Below are 20,794 nucleotides of genomic sequence, written 5' to 3'. Positions count from 1 at the left end.
AACATGTCACAAAAAATGAAAAAAAATTTTTGAAGTATTTATTTTTTTATTAATGTATTTGTAGAAAAATCTTCTGGAACGTCTACAGTCAAACCTGGCGCAATCTAGAAAGCGTCTAGCATCACTAGTCTGGAAGGTCTGGCTTGGCCCACTTCTGGTGCTACTCAGCCACTAATCAGACTCTGCATAGCTTCGCTGGTCTAGAAACACTAGTCAGACCCAGATCTGGTGCTAGCCAGAAGTAATAAATATTTAAAATTCTTTAATTTGGAATTTCTAGACTGTGTGTAGCGATGCTAGTCTGGAAAGTCTAGCCAGACCCAGGTTTGGTGCTGGCCAGAAGTAATAGATAGCAAAAAATTTTTATTTTGTAATTTGTAGACCATGTCTAGCGATGCTAATCTAGAAGGTCTAGCCTGACCCAGCTCTAGTGCTGTACAGAAATAATTTATAAGTAAAATTTTTTTTTGTTCACATGACAACATAATTGAGATTAATCTGATTTTAAAATTTTTTTCATTTAATTTAAGCTTATATTTTATTTCCTATTTTAAAAAAGAAATATTTATATTGAATACATTCATTTAAAAAATTATTAAAAATAATAATAACAAATAATGTTTTTAACTTTTTTATAGTATAAATAGTATAACTATTATTAAATAGTTAAATTAAGTAAAATTAATAATATATATATTCAGATTTTTTCAATTGTAGTTCATATAGACAATTTGAAGAAAATCTTTTTTGCCTTGCTTGTTTTTTGATTTCAATAGAAATCGAAAAACAAGCAAGGCAACAAATACATAAATAAGAGTCAGTATCATTACGGCGTAATTTTTTTTCTGTAATTGTTAGATTTAACACAAAAATTTTTTATGTTATTTTTATCTTTATATATCATTGATTTTATTTTTTTTACAAAATTGAAAAATGCTTTTGTGAAAAATAACATTTTGAAAAAATAAAGAAAGTTTTAAAAATTAAATATTGTTATATTTTACATTTTGAAAAAAAAAAATTTTTTGAGTCAGTATTATTACGGGATGATTTTTTTCTTACATTTGTTATATTATACAAAAATTTTTTTTTGTTATTTTATTTTTAAGAATAAAATTTAACATTAACCAAAAAAAAAATTTGTAGAATATAACACTTTCAAAATTTAAATAAGATTTTCAAATTTTGCAGTTGTTATATTTTACATCATAAAAAATAATTTTGTTATATTTTACAAAAAGAAATTAGTAAAGAAAAAATTTTTTAAGTTCACTTTTATCTATTAAGTACACTCAGTTTCAAAAGTTAAAACGATATAATAAACATTTGAAATGAAGATTTTAATAAATACAATCTATTTACCTTTTTGGTCAAACGGATTAGAGGTTTGAGTTAAAAGGGAGAGGGGGTTTAAGTAATAATTTACAAATTTCAATACCGTGCTTCTTGTGTCAGTACAATTAAATGTTATCTTCCTAAAAAGGTAATCAAATTAAATTAAATCTTATAAAAAAGAATAACGCTAAAGAATTTGTTAATTTTTATGTATAAAGGGTTAAAAAATAAAACAATTGTCTGTTAATTTTAAAAAAAGTACGATGTATAGAAAAATAACTGTTAAACAGCAGAAAATAAGTCCAGCACATTATCACTTAAACTTTGCAAAATTATCAGACAATTGTAAATTAAGTTAAAATAAAAAGAAAAGAAGCTGTTGATCAACAGCAAAAAAGTTTTACTAGTCAGCACTTATTCTATATGTGATTGTCTGACATTAAAAACTAAAAGCATGGTGTAAAGAAAATATCTGTTGAACAACAGAAAATTTGTCCTGCATTTTATCAGTTATTCTTTCTGGAATTGCCTGACACTTCCAGTTATAATATGGTGAAAAGATAAACATCTGTTGAACAACAGGAAATTAGTCTTGCTCTTCATCACATATTCTTTCTGGATATGCTTTACATTTCTAGATAAAAATATGGTGAAAAGATAAACATCTGTTGAACAACAGGAAAATATTATCTGTCATCATCACTTGTTCTTTTTGAATTTACCTGAAATGCGTAGATTAAAGTATGGTAAAATGAAAAACATCTGTTGAACAACAAGAAATTTGTCTTGCACTTCATCACTTATTCTTTCTGGAATTACCTGACACTTCCAGTTATAATATGGTGAAAATTTAAACATCTGTTAAACAACAGGAAATATGTCTTGCACTTCATCACTTATTCCATCTGGAATTGCATGACACTTTCATTTATAATATGGTAAAAAGATAAACATCTATTGAACAACAGAAAAATAGTATCCCAACTCATCTCATTTTCATTGAGGATATGACTGACTCTTCGTGTTAAAAGTATGGTAATATAAAAAACATCTGTTGAACAACAGGAAATTATTATTAGTCATCATCACTTGTTCTCTTTGACTTGATCCGAAATGCGTAGATTAAAGTATGGTAAAATGAAAAACATCTGTTGAACAACAGGAAATTTGTCTTGCACACCATCACTTATTCTTTCTGGAATTGCCTGACACTTCCTTATAAAAGAATAGTAAAATGAAGAACATCTGTTGAACAACAGGAATTTTGTCTTTCACTTCATCACTTCTTTTTTGTGCAATTATCTGACACTTCCAGTTATAATATGGTGAAAAGAATAACATCTGTTGAACAACAGGAAATTATTATCCGCCATCATCACTTGTTCTTTTTGAATTTATCTGAAAAGCGTAGATTAAAGTATGGTAAAGTGAAAAACATCTGTTGAACAACAGGAAATTTGTCTTGCACTTCATCACTTATTCTTTCTGGAATGGCCTGACACTTCCTGATAAAAAAAATGGTAAAATGAAGGACATCTGTTGAAAAACAGGAAATTTGTCTCTCACTTCATCACTTCTTTTTTGTGCAATTATCTGACACTTCCGGTTATAATATGGTGAAAAGAAAAACATCTGTTGAACAACAGGAAAATAGTACTGCTCTTCATCACTTATTCTTTCTGGAATGACCTGATACTTCTAGTTAAAAAATGGTGAAAAGATAACCATCTGTTGAACAACAGGAAATTATTATCCGTCATCATCACTTGTTCTTTTTGAATTTATCTGAAAAGCGTAGATTAAAGTATGGTAAAGTGAAAAACATCTGCTGAACAACAGGAAATTTGTCTCTCACTTCATCACTTCTTTTTTGTGCAATTATCTGACACTTCCACGTTATAATGTTGTGAAAAGATAAACATCTGCTGAACAACAGGAAATTATTATCAGTCATCATCACTTGATCTCTTGGACTTGATCCGAAATGCGTAGATTAAAGTATGGTAAAATGAAAAACATCTGTTGAACAACAGGAAATTTGTCTTGCACTCCATCACTTATTCTTTCAGGAATGGCCTGACACTTCCTGAAAAAAATGGTAAAAAGATAAACATCTGTTAAACAACAGGAAATATGTCTTGCACTTCATCACTTATTCCATCTGGAATTGCCTGACACTTCCAGATAAATAAATGGTAAAATAAAGAACATCTGTTAAACAACAGGAAATTTGCATGCACCTCATCACTTATTCTTTCTGTAATTGCCTGACACTTCTAGTTAAAAATTGGTGAAAAGATAACCATCTGTTGAACAACAGGAAATTAGTCTTTCACTTCATCACTCATTCTTTCTGGAATGCCCTGACACTTCCAAGTTATAATGTGGTGAAAAGATAAACATCTGTTGAACAACAGGAAAATATTATCCGTCATCATCACTTGTTCTTTTTGAATTTACCTGAAATGCGTAGATTAAAGTATGGGAAAATGAAAAACATCTGTTGAACAGTAGGAAATTTGTCTTGCACTTCATCACTTATTCTTTATGGAATTGCCTGACATTTCCAGGTGTAATATGGTGAAAAGAGAAACATCTGTTGAACAACAGGAAATTTGTCTTACACTTGATCACTTATTCTTTCTAGAATGGCCTGACACTTCCAACTTATAATGTGGTGAAAAGATAAACATCTGTTGAACAACAGGAAATTATTATCCGTCATCATCACTTGTTCTTTTTGAATTTATCTGAAAAGCGTAGATTAAAGAATAGTGAAATAAAAAACATCTGTTGAACAACAGGAAATTTGTCTTGCACTTCTTCACTTATTCTTTCGGGAATGACTTGACACTTCCAGTTAAAAAACTGGTGCAAAGATAAACATCTGTTGAACAACAGTAAATTTGTTTTGCACTTCATCACTTATTCTATCTGGAATGGCCTGACACTTCCAGTTAAAAAATGGTAAAATAAAGAACATCTGTTGAACAACAGGAAATTTGCATGCACCTCATCACTTATTCTTTCTGTAATTGCCTGACACTTCCAGTTATAATATGATGAAAAGATAAACATCTGTTGAACAACAGGAAATTATTATCAGTCATCATCACTTGTTCTCTTTGACTTGATCCGAAATGCGTAGATTAAAGTATGGTAAAATGAAAAACATCTGTTAAATAACAGGAAATTATTATCCGTTATCATCACTTGTTCTTTTTGAATTTATCTGAAATAAGTAGATTAAAGTATGATAAAGTGAAAAACATCTGTTGATCAACAGGAAATTTGTCATGAATTTCATCACTTATTCTTTCTGGAATTGCCTGACACTTCCTGAAAAAAATGGTAAAATGAAGAACATCTGTTGAACAACAGGAAATTTGTCTTGCACTCCATCACTTATTCTTTCAGGAATTGCCTGACACTTCCACGTTATAATGTGGGGAAAAGATAAACATCTGTTAAATAACAGGAAATTATTATCCGTTATCATCACTTGTTCTTTTTGAATTTATCTGAAATAAGTAGATTAAAGTATGGTAAAGTGAAAAACATCTGTTGAACAACAGGAAATTTGTCTTGCACTTCATCACTTATTCTTTCTGGAATGGCCTGACACTTCCTGATAAAAAAAATGGTAAAATGAAGGACATCTGTTGAAAAACAGGAAATTTGTCTCTCACTTCATCACTTCTTTTTTGTGCAATTATCTGACACTTCCGGTTATAATATGGTGAAAAGAAAAACATCTGTTGAACAACAGGAAAATAGTACTGCTCTTCATCACTTATTCTTTCTGGAATGACCTGATACTTCTAGTTAAAAAATGGTGAAAAGATAACCATCTGTTGAACAACAGGAAATTATTATCCGTCATCATCACTTGTTCTTTTTGAATTTATCTGAAAAGCGTAGATTAAAGTATGGTAAAGTGAAAAACATCTGTTGAACAACAGGAAATTTGTCTCTCACTTCATCACTTCTTTTTTGTGCAATTATCTGACACTTCCACGTTATAATGTTCTGAAAAGATAAACATCTGCTGAACAACAGGAAATTATTATCAGTCATCATCACTTGATCTCTTGGACTTGATCCGAAATGCGTAGATTAAAGTATGGTAAAATGAAAAACATCTATGAACAACAGGAAATTTGTCTTGCACTCCATCACTTATTCTTTCAGGAATGGCCTGACACTTCCTGAAAAAAATGGTAAAAAGATAAACATCTGTTAAACAACAGGAAATATGTCTTGCACTTCATCACTTATTCCATCTGGAATTGCCTGACACTTCCAGATAAATAAATGGTAAAATAAAGAACATCTGTTAAACAACAGGAAATTTGCATGCACCTCATCACTTATTCTTTCTGTAATTGCCTGACACTTCTAGTTAAAAATTGGTGAAAAGATAACCATCTGTTGAACAACAGGAAATTAGTCTTTCACTTCATCACTCATTCTTTCTGGAATGCCCTGACACTTCCAAGTTATAATGTGGTGAAAAGATAAACATCTGTTGAACAACAGGAAAATATTATCCGTCATCATCACTTGTTCTTTTTGAATTTACCTGAAATGCGTAGATTAAAGTATGGGAAAATGAAAAACATCTGTTGAACAGTAGGAAATTTGTCTTGCACTTCATCACTTATTCTTTATGGAATTGCCTGACATTTCCAGGTGTAATATGGTGAAAAGAGAAACATCTGTTGAACAACAGTAAATTTGTTTTGCACTTCATCACTTATTCTATCTGGAATGGCCTGACACTTCCAGTTAAAAAATGGTAAAATAAAGAACATCTGTTGAACAACAGGAAATTTGCATGCACCTCATCACTTATTCTTTCTGTAATTGCCTGACACTTCCAGTTATAATATGATGAAAAGATAAACATCTGTTGAACAACAGGAAATTATTATCAGTCATCATCACTTGTTCTTTTTGAATTTATCTGAAATAAGTAGATTAAAGTATGATAAAGTGAAAAACATCTGTTGATCAACAGGAAATTTGTCATGAATTTCATCACTTATTCTTTCTGGAATTGCCTGACACTTCCTGAAAAAAATGGTAAAATGAAGAACATCTGTTGAACAACAGGAAATTTGTCTTGCACTCCATCACTTATTCTTTCAGGAATTGCCTGACACTTCCACGTTATAATGTGGGGAAAAGATAAACATCTGTTGAATAACAGGAAATTATTATCCGTTATCATCACTTGTTCTTTTTGAATTTATCTGAAATAAGTAGATTAAAGTATGATAAAGTGAAAAACATCTGTTAAACAACAGGAAATTTGTCTTTCACTTCATCACTTATTCTTTCTGGAATGGCCTGACATTTCCTGATAAAAAAATGGTAAAATGAAGAACATCTGTTGAACAACAGGAATTTTGTCTTTCACTTCATCACTTCTTTTTTGTGCAATTATCTGACACTTCCAGTTATAATATGGTGAAAAGAATAACATCTGTTGAACAACAGGAAATTATTATCCGTCATCATCACTTGTTCTTTTTGAATTTATCTGAAAAGCGTAGATTAAAGTATGGTAAAGTGAAAAACATCTGTTGAACAACAGGAAATTTGTCTTGCACTTCATTACTTATTCTTTCTGGAATGGCCTGACACTTCCTGATAAAAAAAATGGTAAAATGAAGGACATCTGTTGAACAACAGGAAATTTGTCTCTCACTTCATCACTTCTTTTTTGTGCAATTATCTGACACTTCCAGTTATAATATGGTGAAAAGAAAAACATCTGTTGAACAACAGGAAAATAGTCTTGCTCTTCATCACTTATTCTTTCTGGAATGACCTGATACTTCTAGTTAAAAAATGGTAAAAAGATAACCATCTGTTGAACAACAGGAAATATGCCTGCACCTCATCACTTATTCTTTCTGGAATTGACTGACACTTCCAGTTATAATATGGTGAAAAGATAAACATCTGTTGAACAGCAGGAAATTATTATCCGTCATCATCACTTGTTCTTTTTGAATTTATCGGAAATAAGTAGATTAAAGTATGGTAAAATAAAAAACATCTGTTGAACAACAGGAAATTTGTCTCTCACTTCATCACTTCTTTTTTGTGCAATTATCTGACACTTCCAGTTATAATATGGTGAAAAGATAAACATCTGTTGAACAACAGGAAATTTGTTTTGCATTTCATCACTTATTCTATCTGGAGTGGCCTGACACTTCCAGATAAAAAAATGGTAAAATAAAGAACATCTGTTAAACTACAGGAATTTGTCTTTCACTTCATCACTTATTCTTTCTGGAATTGCCTGACACTTCCAGTTGTAATATGGTGAAAAGAGAACATCTGTTGAACAACAGGAAATTATTATCCGTCATCATCACTTGTTCTTTTTGAATTTATCGGAAATAAGTAGACTAAAGTATGGTAAAATAAAAAACATCTGTTGAACAATAGGAAACTTTCCTTGCACTTCATCACTTATTCTTTCTGGAATTGCCTGACATTTCCAGGTATAATGTGGTGAAAAGATAAACATCTGTTTAACAACAGGAAAATATTATCCGTCATAATCACTTGTTCTTTTTGAATTTACCTGAAATGCGTAGATTAAAGTATGGGAAAATGAAAAACATCTGTTGAACAGTAGGAAATTTGTCTTGCACTTCATCACTTATTCTTTATGGAATTGCCTGACATTTCCAGGTGTAATATGGTGAAAAGAGAAACATCTGTTGAACAACAGGAAATTATTCTTTCACTTCATCACTCATTCTTTCTGGAATGGCCTGACACTTCCAAGTTATAATGTGGTGAAAAGATAAACATCTGTTGAACAACAGGAAAATATTATCCGTCATAATCACTTGTTCTTTTTGAATTTACCTGAAATGCGTAGATTAAAGTATGGGAAAATGAAAAACATCTGTTGAACAGTAGGAAATTTGTCTTGCACTTCATCACTTATTCTTTCTGGAATCACCTGACACTTCCTGTTAAAAAAATGGTAAAATAAAAAACATTTGTTGAACAACCGGTTTGTCATGTACTTCATCACTTATTCTTTCTGGAAATGCCTGACACTTCCAGTTATAATATGGTGAAAAGAAAAACATCTGTTGAACAACAGGAAATTTGTCTTGCACTTCATCACTTATTCGTTTTGAATTTATCTGAAAAGCGTAGATTAAAGTATGATGAAATAAAAAACATCTGTTAAACAACAGGAAATTTGCCTTGCACCTCATCACTTATTCTTTCTGGAATTGCCTGACACTTCCAAGTTATAATGAGGTGAAAAGATAAACATCTGTTGAATAACAGGAAAATATTATCCGTTATCATTACTTGTTCTTTTTGAATTTATCTGAAATGCATAGATTAAAGTATGGGAAAATGAAAAACATCTGTTGAACAACAGGAAATTTGTCTTGCACTTCATCACTTATTCTTTCTGGAATGGCCTGACACTTCCAGATAAAAAAATGTTAAAATGAAGAACATCTGTTAAACAACAGGAAATTTGTCTTTTACTTCATCACCTATTCTTTCTGGAATGGCCTGACACTTCCTGATAAAAAAATGGTAAAATGAAGAACATCTGTTGAACAACAGGAAATTTGTCTTTCACTTCATCACTTATTCTTTCTGGAATTGCCTGACACTTCCAGTTGTAATATGGTGAAAAGAGAAACATCTGTTGAACAACAGGAAATTTGTCTTACACTTGATCACTTATTCTTTCTGGAATGGCCTGACACTTCCTGATAAAAAAATGGTAAAATAAAGAACATCTGTTGAACAACAGGAAATTTGTCTTGCACTTCATCACTTATTCTTTCTGGAATTGCCTGACACTTTCAGTTATAATATGATGAAAAGATAAACATCTGTTAAAAAACAGGAAATTTGTCTTTCGCTTTATCACTTATTCTTTCTGAAATGGCCTGACACTTTCAATTTATAATGTGGTGAAAAGATAAACATCTGTTGAATAACAGGAAATTATTATCCGTTATCATCACTTGTTCTTTTTGAATTTATCTGAAATAAGTAGATTAAAGTATGATAAAGTGAAAAACATCTGTTGAACAACAGGAAATTTGTCTTGCACTTCATCACTCATTCTTTCTGGAATGGCCTGACACTTTCAAATTATAATGTGGTGAAAAGATAAACATCTGTTGAACAACAGGAAAATATTATCCGTCATCATCACTTGTTCTTTTTGAAATTATCTGAAATGCATAGATTAAAGTATGGGAAAATGAAAAACATCTGTTGAACAACAGGAAATTTGTCTTGCACTTCATTACTTATTCTTTCTGGAATTGCCTGACACTTCCTGATAAAAAAATGGTAAAATGAAGGACATCTGTTGAAAAACAGGAAATTTGTCTCTCACTTCATCACTTCTTTTTTGTGCAATTATCTGACACTTCCGGTTATAATATGGTGAAAAGAAAAACATCTGTTGAACAACAGGAAAATAGTACTGCTCTTCATCACTTATTCTTTCTGGAATGACCTGATACTTCTAGTTAAAAAATGGTGAAAAGATAACCATCTGTTGAACAACAGGAAATTATTATCCGTCATCATCACTTGTTCTTTTTGAATTTATCTGAAAAGCGTAGATTAAAGTATGGTAAAGTGAAAAACATCTGTTGAACAACAGGAAATTTGTCTCTCACTTCATCACTTCTTTTTTGTGCAATTATCTGACACTTCCACGTTATAATGTTCTGAAAAGATAAACATCTGCTGAACAACAGGAAATTATTATCAGTCATCATCACTTGATCTCTTGGACTTGATCCGAAATGCGTAGATTAAAGTATGGTAAAATGAAAAACATCTATGAACAACAGGAAATTTGTCTTGCACTCCATCACTTATTCTTTCAGGAATGGCCTGACACTTCCTGAAAAAAATGGTAAAAAGATAAACATCTGTTAAACAACAGGAAATATGTCTTGCACTTCATCACTTATTCCATCTGGAATTGCCTGACACTTCCAGATAAATAAATGGTAAAATAAAGAACATCTGTTAAACAACAGGAAATTTGCATGCACCTCATCACTTATTCTTTCTGTAATTGCCTGACACTTCTAGTTAAAAATTGGTGAAAAGATAACCATCTGTTGAACAACAGGAAATTAGTCTTTCACTTCATCACTCATTCTTTCTGGAATGCCCTGACACTTCCAAGTTATAATGTGGTGAAAAGATAAACATCTGTTGAACAACAGGAAAATATTATCCGTCATCATCACTTGTTCTTTTTGAATTTACCTGAAATGCGTAGATTAAAGTATGGGAAAATGAAAAACATCTGTTGAACAGTAGGAAATTTGTCTTGCACTTCATCACTTATTCTTTATGGAATTGCCTGACATTTCCAGGTGTAATATGGTGAAAAGAGAAACATCTGTTGAACAACAGTAAATTTGTTTTGCACTTCATCACTTATTCTATCTGGAATGGCCTGACACTTCCAGTTAAAAAATGGTAAAATAAAGAACATCTGTTGAACAACAGGAAATTTGCATGCACCTCATCACTTATTCTTTCTGTAATTGCCTGACACTTCCAGTTATAATATGATGAAAAGATAAACATCTGTTGAACAACAGGAAATTATTATCAGTCATCATCACTTGTTCTTTTTGAATTTATCTGAAATAAGTAGATTAAAGTATGATAAAGTGAAAAACATCTGTTGATCAACAGGAAATTTGTCATGAATTTCATCACTTATTCTTTCTGGAATTGCCTGACACTTCCTGAAAAAAATGGTAAAATGAAGAACATCTGTTGAACAACAGGAAATTTGTCTTGCACTCCATCACTTATTCTTTCAGGAATTGCCTGACACTTCCACGTTATAATGTGGGGAAAAGATAAACATCTGTTGAATAACAGGAAATTATTATCCGTTATCATCACTTGTTCTTTTTGAATTTATCTGAAATAAGTAGATTAAAGTATGATAAAGTGAAAAACATCTGTTAAACAACAGGAAATTTGTCTTTCACTTCATCACTTATTCTTTCTGGAATGGCCTGACATTTCCTGATAAAAAAATGGTAAAATGAAGAACATCTGTTGAACAACAGGAATTTTGTCTTTCACTTCATCACTTCTTTTTTGTGCAATTATCTGACACTTCCAGTTATAATATGGTGAAAAGAATAACATCTGTTGAACAACAGGAAATTATTATCCGTCATCATCACTTGTTCTTTTTGAATTTATCTGAAAAGCGTAGATTAAAGTATGGTAAAGTGAAAAACATCTGTTGAACAACAGGAAATTTGTCTTGCACTTCATTACTTATTCTTTCTGGAATGGCCTGACACTTCCTGATAAAAAAAATGGTAAAATGAAGGACATCTGTTGAACAACAGGAAATTTGTCTCTCACTTCATCACTTCTTTTTTGTGCAATTATCTGACACTTCCAGTTATAATATGGTGAAAAGAAAAACATCTGTTGAACAACAGGAAAATAGTCTTGCTCTTCATCACTTATTCTTTCTGGAATGACCTGATACTTCTAGTTAAAAAATGGTAAAAAGATAACCATCTGTTGAACAACAGGAAATATGCCTGCACCTCATCACTTATTCTTTCTGGAATTGACTGACACTTCCAGTTATAATATGGTGAAAAGATAAACATCTGTTGAACAGCAGGAAATTATTATCCGTCATCATCACTTGTTCTTTTTGAATTTATCGGAAATAAGTAGATTAAAGTATGGTAAAATAAAAAACATCTGTTGAACAACAGGAAATTTGTCTCTCACTTCATCACTTCTTTTTTGTGCAATTATCTGACACTTCCAGTTATAATATGGTGAAAAGATAAACATCTGTTGAACAACAGGAAATTTGTTTTGCATTTCATCACTTATTCTATCTGGAGTGGCCTGACACTTCCAGATAAAAAAATGGTAAAATAAAGAACATCTGTTAAACTACAGGAATTTGTCTTTCACTTCATCACTTATTCTTTCTGGAATTGCCTGACACTTCCAGTTGTAATATGGTGAAAAGAGAACATCTGTTGAACAACAGGAAATTATTATCCGTCATCATCACTTGTTCTTTTTGAATTTATCGGAAATAAGTAGACTAAAGTATGGTAAAATAAAAAACATCTGTTGAACAATAGGAAACTTTCCTTGCACTTCATCACTTATTCTTTCTGGAATTGCCTGACATTTCCAGGTATAATGTGGTGAAAAGATAAACATCTGTTTAACAACAGGAAAATATTATCCGTCATAATCACTTGTTCTTTTTGAATTTACCTGAAATGCGTAGATTAAAGTATGGGAAAATGAAAAACATCTGTTGAACAGTAGGAAATTTGTCTTGCACTTCATCACTTATTCTTTATGGAATTGCCTGACATTTCCAGGTGTAATATGGTGAAAAGAGAAACATCTGTTGAACAACAGGAAATTTGTCTTGCACTTCATTACTTATTCTTTCTGGAATCACCTGACACTTCCTGTTAAAAAAATGGTAAAATAAAAAACATTTGTTGAACAACCGGAAATTTGTCATGTACTTCATCACTTATTCTTTCTGGAAATGCCTGACACTTCCAGTTATAATATGGTGAAAAGAAAAACATCTGTTGAACAACAGGAAATTATTCTTTCACTTCATCACTCATTCTTTCTGGAATGGCCTGACACTTCCAAGTTATAATGTGGTGAAAAGATAAACATCTGTTGAACAACAGGAAAATATTATCCGTCATAATCACTTGTTCTTTTTGAATTTACCTGAAATGCGTAGATTAAAGTATGGGAAAATGAAAAACATCTGTTGAACAGTAGGAAATTTGTCTTGCACTTCATCACTTATTCTTTCTGGAATCACCTGACACTTCCTGTTAAAAAAATGGTAAAATAAAAAACATTTGTTGAACAACCGGTTTGTCATGTACTTCATCACTTATTCTTTCTGGAAATGCCTGACACTTCCAGTTATAGTATGGTGAAAAGAAAAACATCTGTTGAACAACAGGAAATTTGTCTTGCACTTCATCACTTATTCGTTTTGAATTTATCTGAAAAGCGTAGATTAAAGTATGATGAAATAAAAAACATCTGTTAAACAACAGGAAATTTGCCTTGCACCTCATCACTTATTCTTTCTGGAATTGCCTGACACTTCCAAGTTATAATGAGGTGAAAAGATAAACATCTGTTGAATAACAGGAAAATATTATCCGTTATCATTACTTGTTCTTTTTGAATTTATCTGAAATGCATAGATTAAAGTATGGGAAAATGAAAAACATCTGTTGAACAACAGGAAATTTGTCTTGCACTTCATCACTTATTCTTTCTGGAATGGCCTGACACTTCCAGATAAAAAAATGTTAAAATGAAGAACATCTGTTAAACAACAGGAAATTTGTCTTTTACTTCATCACCTATTCTTTCTGGAATGGCCTGACACTTCCTGATAAAAAAATGGTAAAATGAAGAACATCTGTTGAACAACAGGAAATTTGTCTTTCACTTCATCACTTATTCTTTCTGGAATTGCCTGACACTTCCAGTTGTAATATGGTGAAAAGAGAAACATCTGTTGAACAACAGGAAATTTGTCTTACACTTGATCACTTATTCTTTCTGGAATGGCCTGACACTTCCTGATAAAAAAATGGTAAAATAAAGAACATCTGTTGAACAACAGGAAATTTGTCTTGCACTTCATCACTTATTCTTTCTGGAATTGCCTGACACTTTCAGTTATAATATGATGAAAAGATAAACATCTGTTAAAAAACAGGAAATTTGTCTTTCGCTTTATCACTTATTCTTTCTGAAATGGCCTGACACTTTCAATTTATAATGTGGTGAAAAGATAAACATCTGTTGAATAACAGGAAATTATTATCCGTTATCATCACTTGTTCTTTTTGAATTTATCTGAAATAAGTAGATTAAAGTATGATAAAGTGAAAAACATCTGTTGAACAACAGGAAATTTGTCTTGCACTTCATCACTCATTCTTTCTGGAATGGCCTGACACTTTCAAATTATAATGTGGTGAAAAGATAAACATCTGTTGAACAACAGGAAAATATTATCCGTCATCATCACTTGTTCTTTTTGAAATTATCTGAAATGCATAGATTAAAGTATGGGAAAATGAAAAACATCTGTTGAACAACAGGAAATTTGTCTTGCACTTCATTACTTATTCTTTCTGGAATTGCCTGACACTTCCTGATAAAAAAATGGTAAAATGAAGAACATCTGTTAAACAACAGGAAGTTTGTCTTGCACTGAATCACTTATTCTTTCTGGAATGGCTTTACACTTCTAGATAAAGAAATGGTAATATGTAGAACATCTGTTAAACAACAGGAAATTGTCTTGCACTTCATCACTTCTTTTTTGTGGAATTGTCTTACACTTTCAGTTATAATATGGTGAAATAAAAAACATCTGTTGAACAACAGGAAATTTGTCTTGCACTTCATCACTTATTTTTTGTGGAATTACCTGACACTTCCAGTTATAATATGGTGAAAAGAGAAACATCTGTTGAACAACAGGAAAATAGTCTTGCTTTTCATCACTTATTCTTTCTGGAATGACCTGATACTTCTAGTTAAAAAATGGTGAAAAGATAAACATCTTTCGAACAACAGGAAATTATTATCCGTCATCATTACTTGTTCTTTTTGAATTTATCTGAAAAGCGTAGATTAAAGTATGGTGAAATAAAAAACATCTGTTGAAGAACAGGAAATTTGTTTTGCACTTCATCACTTATTGTTTCTGGAATTGCCTGACACATCCAGTTAAAAAAATGGTGAAATTATATACATCTGTTAAATAACATGAAAATAGAAAATATCAAGCTGAAATTATTATGACTTTTTCTATAGATATACCGCTGTCGTCCGAACTAAAATCATAATTAGATCGTATTTCGACAATTGCGACAATATTATTTTTTAATAATCTGGTCGATTTTTATTTTTTCGATTCCCTAAATTTTAGATATTGTGTCAGCTAATCACAAGTAGGGCTGGTTTTGAGCGGCAATGACAATAAGATAATCCATAATAAAGGAAAGTTTGCTATTTGCAAGTGATTAGGGTCCAAAATAAGTATTATAAGTTTATATACGAGAGAAATATCATTAAAGTAATTTTTAATGTTAAGAATATTGTCAATTTTTTAAAAGTATTATACAAAGAAAGGATAATATATAGTTTCAGAGTTATGATAATGTATCTTATATGTATTAGAGATTCTCGTAACCATTTTTAAATTTAAACAGCAGTTTTGTTGCAAATTAAAGTTTGCAAGTTGCATAAATTTGCTAAAATTTTACTTGACAAAGGGGCAACTTTGCAGAAAGTTTCCAGCAAGCTTGTTGCTTAAAAAAAGTAACAAATTTATCTACAAAACTTTATTAACCTTTATTTCATAGATGTTTTTTATTCGGTAGAAAGTGCAAGCTAGTTTTACTATCACTGCTATTATGAAATTCAAAATTATTATTTTATTGTGTTAAACGGTGTGAGCAACAGTTTCCAGTTGCCGAAAATAAATAAATTACTATATAATTTTTTATTTTAACTAAATTTAAATAATTTGTAATTATTATGTATGAATTTATCAATCAATTTGTAATTAAGTTGTCTTTAATTTATTAATAATTTGTTTATTTTGGACAACTGGAAAATATGTTGTGCGCGCACCTTTTTGACTTATCACAGTAAGTCAAATGCAAAGCAAAACATAAAGCAGGTTGTTGTGGAACCACCTTTAATTGTATTGTTTATCATATAAAGTATGAATTGGAATTGTTGATTTACTAATCATTTTAAAATTTTCATTTGAATTTTTATCTACGCGCCGGCGGAATGTCATATCGGGATGCACTTCGTTACTGCTACATAATGATGCTTACTATGCAGCAACAGTAAGTGTAGTTTTAAATTCGAATTAAAACTTTAAAATGTTTAGTAAATTAATAATTTTTATTGATTATTCTACATTGTATGATAATTACGATGGAAACAGTTTTTTGAAATATGAGTTAAGTTGACTTAAGACGTTTTTCGAGCAAACGGTTCATAGTGTTTTCTAAAATCTTTTTTATTTCAATTAAAAGTTTTTTTATATTTATAAAATTTACATAAAGACTAAGAAAGTAACAAAAAATTATTTGTTACGTATATAGTCAACTAGATATTTCTGACTATAAACAAAAGTTTTTTGAAAGACGTTACATTTTTCACTAAATATGAGTTCCTGGTGAACAACTTTTCCATCTTATTAAACAAATGTTTTTTGTTTACTTTTTAAATTGATATTAATACATAAATCTTTGTTTTTACTGTGAAAATTTGTCGACTGGTAGTAAATCTTTATAGAAGAATAGAAAATACCGATAATAACGAATTAAATTTAAGTTTTCACAAAATGTCTAAAATCGACTTAAGCCATTTTTCCTGAGAACGGTTCTTTTATAAAATCTAATTAATAAAGTATAATATAGCATTAAAATAACTTAAAACTGAAAGAACTTATTAAATAATTATTAATTAAACAAACTTTCTTAAAACTCGTTAAAAAAATAATTTTTAAACCTTTTTTCGCCAGTCTGCATCCGGTATTTTGAATTTTGAAAAAACTATCATCGAATTCGTAATTAGCGACCCCGAAAACCCCCGAGTAACAAGATTTAAGGGAATTTAATGTATTTAAAAAATCGTCGGCCATTTTGGATCCGCCATTTTGGATTTTCAAAAATTGACATCCAATTCGTAATGTGCGACCCCGAAAACCCTCGAGTAGCGAGTTTTAAGACAGTTTGTTCACTTCTTTTGGTTTTACTCATTTTTGAATTTTTTTTCGCTTGTAACACTATTTTTTAAACTTAAATCTCAATTTTTAAAAAATCTGTCCATTTTTTTGAATTTTGCCATTTACATTTTTTGTTCAGGAGGTCAAAAACTACAAAATTATAAAGTTGCAGAAAATTTCACCGGACCCCAAATTCCCATGTAAATGGTGCGGGGTTCTTTTTTTAAATTTTTGCGATTTTATTTTGGGAAAAATTTCATCAAAAATAATTTAACGTAATTATTTTGTATTAATTTGAGTCTTCTGAATGTGATGGTGTGGTTTATTTTGCGATTTTTTAAGTGTTTTGATAGTTATTTATGTGACAAGGGCGCAAAAGTCGGGCGCAAGGGCGCAAGTCACATACATAATTTTTTATAACATTTTGCGTCAAAAACTCGACTAAATTGCTGTGATGGAAGGGGAAAGTGTGCGTAAAAGTACGATTTCCCTTCCTTTTAAGCACATTGTGTGTAAAAGACAGCGATTTAGTCGAGTTTTTGACGCAAGGTGTTATAAAAAAGTTATTTTGTTTTTCTCTTAATATAAACAGTTGAGACGAGTTCACCAGCACGATATTAATATTATCTTTATTCATTTTTCAATTAATGTTTATGAAAGATTTTGTTTTATATAATTTTGTGGCGAGAAAGCCCAAATGCAATTTCGATTTAGTCAAATTGTCTAATTAAAGCGACAATCTCTGAAAACTGCAAAAAAGTTTTAATGGTTAATTATAAAAGATTTTATTTTCTAAAACAAATGTAGTGTTATAAAATAGTGATAATTTTTATTTATTTGATGTTTTATAATGATTTTTAATTATTTTGATAAGTGGTTATCTCGTCCCAATACTTGTGGCAAAATCACCACTTGCAAGGGTAACGTAGAATGACTGTAGCTCAAAATAATGAAGAGACCGGAACTTGCGTCAAGAGAGTAAAATGTAGCTAAAAGGTCTATCTTTCAAACCTTTTTTAGTTTTTGTCTTTATCGGCTTGAGATCGGAGATACAGTACGAAAATTGAAAAAGTGGTGATCTTACCTCACTCTACTGTAGATATTCATTTTTTTGAAATCAGTAATAGTATCTTCAATTATTTTAACAGTATCGAACTATAATTATATCAACAATGCATTGAAAGATACAAGGTTATGTCAAGTTAAAGGATGAGAGATTTGCCCATGAATTTGAAAAGGTATGAAACTTATGATATTTCTTCAATCTTTAAAACACAGAATATTCGAAATGTCGAATTTACAATGTACCATATCCCCTAAGTAGGGGAGGGTGGGGCAAGGATAGTTAGTGGCTCTAATACAGAAACAGCTCGTCAAAAAAACGGGTCATTTATCATGTACACTCGTCTTAACACCAAAAGACGACAGTAAAAATTTGAGCTTGCGGGGACACTATTTGTAGAAGCTACGTGCCCATTTGTGTTAAATCTCAGTTTTGCTAAAATATTTTCACCTTATTTTTATTATTCAATCTTATTTTTGCGGATATAATTTATTAAATATATTTCGTTGCGTAAATGTTTTCTGGTGTAAAATTTTGTGCTAAAAACGAATATCATATTCGTTTTTTAAAAAAAAATTTTTTTGTACTAAAAATTTGTGATAATTCGAAAAAAGCGCTCACGGGGCAAAACTAGTTAGTGCCTTGTTGTAATACTTATGACAAGGTAATGTCTGGCTAACACAATTTTTTAATTGCAAACGAAATGCTAATTGCTTTTTATGCATCGCGATTTAATAATTTTTTTGTTTTTCAAAAAATTCACAAAAAACATGTTTTTTTGATAAAAATGATCATCCTTAACTGCTAAGTTGTATTAAACATGATTCGATTTAATTAGAACAATAATTTTAATTGTTAAGTCTTGACAAATATAATTCGATACCTTGAAACAATGGAAAATCAAATTTCATGATTTTTTGTATTATCTTAGTAAAAACAAATTTTCAACTATCTTTGCCCCACTAGTGGGGCAATGATAGTTAAAATTTTTTTTACTTTTCCAATATTATCTCGAAGGCATTGCAATCTACAAGAAAACAATGTATAGCAAAATTGTAGGTAAATAAACGGGCTTTCGAACGATACTATTCTTTTTCCGATGCCAGTTTAAATTTCACGGCTAGATCCAAAAATATCTTACCTAACTATCCTTGCCCCATCCTCCCCTACTGGTTGTGCGAAATATCGAACATCGAAATTTTAATACACTGAATCCCTAAATTATCGAATATCGAAAAAATCGATAGAAAGAAAAATGTCGCTACGCCATTAATTAATAAAGGGAAATTTCAAATGTAGAGGGGTTTTCCCACTATTCTAAGGTATGACTTAAATGATAAATTTCATATAAAAATGAAATTAGAATTGTTAATTGAACGTCGTCTAGCGTTATTTATAATTAAATTTTATAATTAATTAAATTATTAATAAAAGAAATTTAAATTATAGAGAGACATTTTTTTAATAAATAAATCTAATATACTAACAAATTGTTGCAGTGTTTTATTAATGTTTTTTTAAAATGATTTTCATTCTCTCCATACTTAAAAGAGAATTTTATTGAATATTATTGAAAGATTTTCACGTTATGACAACAAATTTTGTAACAAAAATAGTTCTCTGTATAGAAATGTCGATCTTTTGAAGATTTAATGTTTTGATAATTAGGTGCTTTAGAAAGTCAGTGCTTTCGATGTCTTAAAATTTCGGTCATTGTAAATTCGCAGTAATAACTATTTTGTATTTTTGAGATTGAGAAAAAAGGATAAGATTCAAAGTTACGTAAAAATTAATGGCATTATTATTGCAAAAGTAATGTTTTATAATAACAAGGCAAGAAATGCAAATTCTGTTACCTGTCTGAACTCCAACAGATTTTGTTTTTATTTTTTTAGAAACGCCACTTTGTTGATCTTTTGAATTTGATCGGGAGCCACAAAAAGAACATTGCTGTGTACCTGAATTGGATCGAGGACACAGAAAATTATATGGTATTAAAATAAGCTGCAACGCTTATTATTTTAATCCAATTTTGCTTATTTTAATACCAAAATGGATTAAAATAAAGCAAAATTGAATTAAAATAATAAGCGTTGCAGCTTATTTTAATGCCTTTTAATTTTCTGTGGAGTAAAGCGAGAATATTTACGTTGTTGTGATTTAGAGCGACATAAAAAAATCAATTTTAATTAAATTATATAAATCGAGTTTTGTTATTAAGAGGTTATTTACCATGATGTAATTGTGCATTAGATGAAGAGCGAGAATGGTGAGGTTTTGGAGGTGGTGGGACTAACGGTGAAGAACGTTGTCGTGGACCAGGAGAGGATCGAGAATCAGACCGAGATCGACGACGTTTAGGTGACTTGGAACGAGGTCGGGAAAGTTGTTTCGATTTGTCAATTGTTTTTATCGTATCTAAAAAAAATCATTAATTAATAAATTTATTTTGACAATTTTATTTATAAAACTTTTGAATTTATCAGTATTTTTCAAGGAATATTAGTGTTACAGAATCTCTAAGT

At 30.4% G+C, this 20,794-nt stretch overlaps 1 protein-coding gene across 1 annotated transcript in view; it reads right to left on the bottom strand.

The window, feature by feature from the left end:
* Positions 1 to 3,291: 3,291 nt before the first annotated feature.
* LOC127284289 (serine/arginine repetitive matrix protein 1-like) overlaps positions 3,292 to 20,794 on the bottom strand; it is a 32,871-nt gene continuing 15,368 nt past the window's right edge. The window contains exons 10-13 of the mRNA XM_051309678.1: positions 20,502 to 20,687; positions 20,126 to 20,227; positions 7,608 to 7,689; positions 3,292 to 3,421 (exon numbers count right to left, since the gene is read on the bottom strand). Of these exons, the coding sequence (XP_051165635.1) occupies positions 3,292 to 3,421; positions 7,608 to 7,689; positions 20,126 to 20,227; positions 20,502 to 20,687 (500 nt within the window). The remainder of the gene's footprint in view (positions 3,422 to 7,607; positions 7,690 to 20,125; positions 20,228 to 20,501; positions 20,688 to 20,794) is intronic.

Source organism: Leptopilina boulardi, unplaced genomic scaffold (genome assembly GCF_019393585.1).
Source record: "Leptopilina boulardi isolate dan_hultmark-lab unplaced genomic scaffold, ZJU_Lbou_2.1 LbouV2_322, whole genome shotgun sequence".
Classification (NCBI taxonomy): domain Eukaryota; kingdom Metazoa; phylum Arthropoda; class Insecta; order Hymenoptera; family Figitidae; genus Leptopilina; species Leptopilina boulardi.
This window is presented reverse-complemented; position numbering and strand designations above follow the sequence as displayed.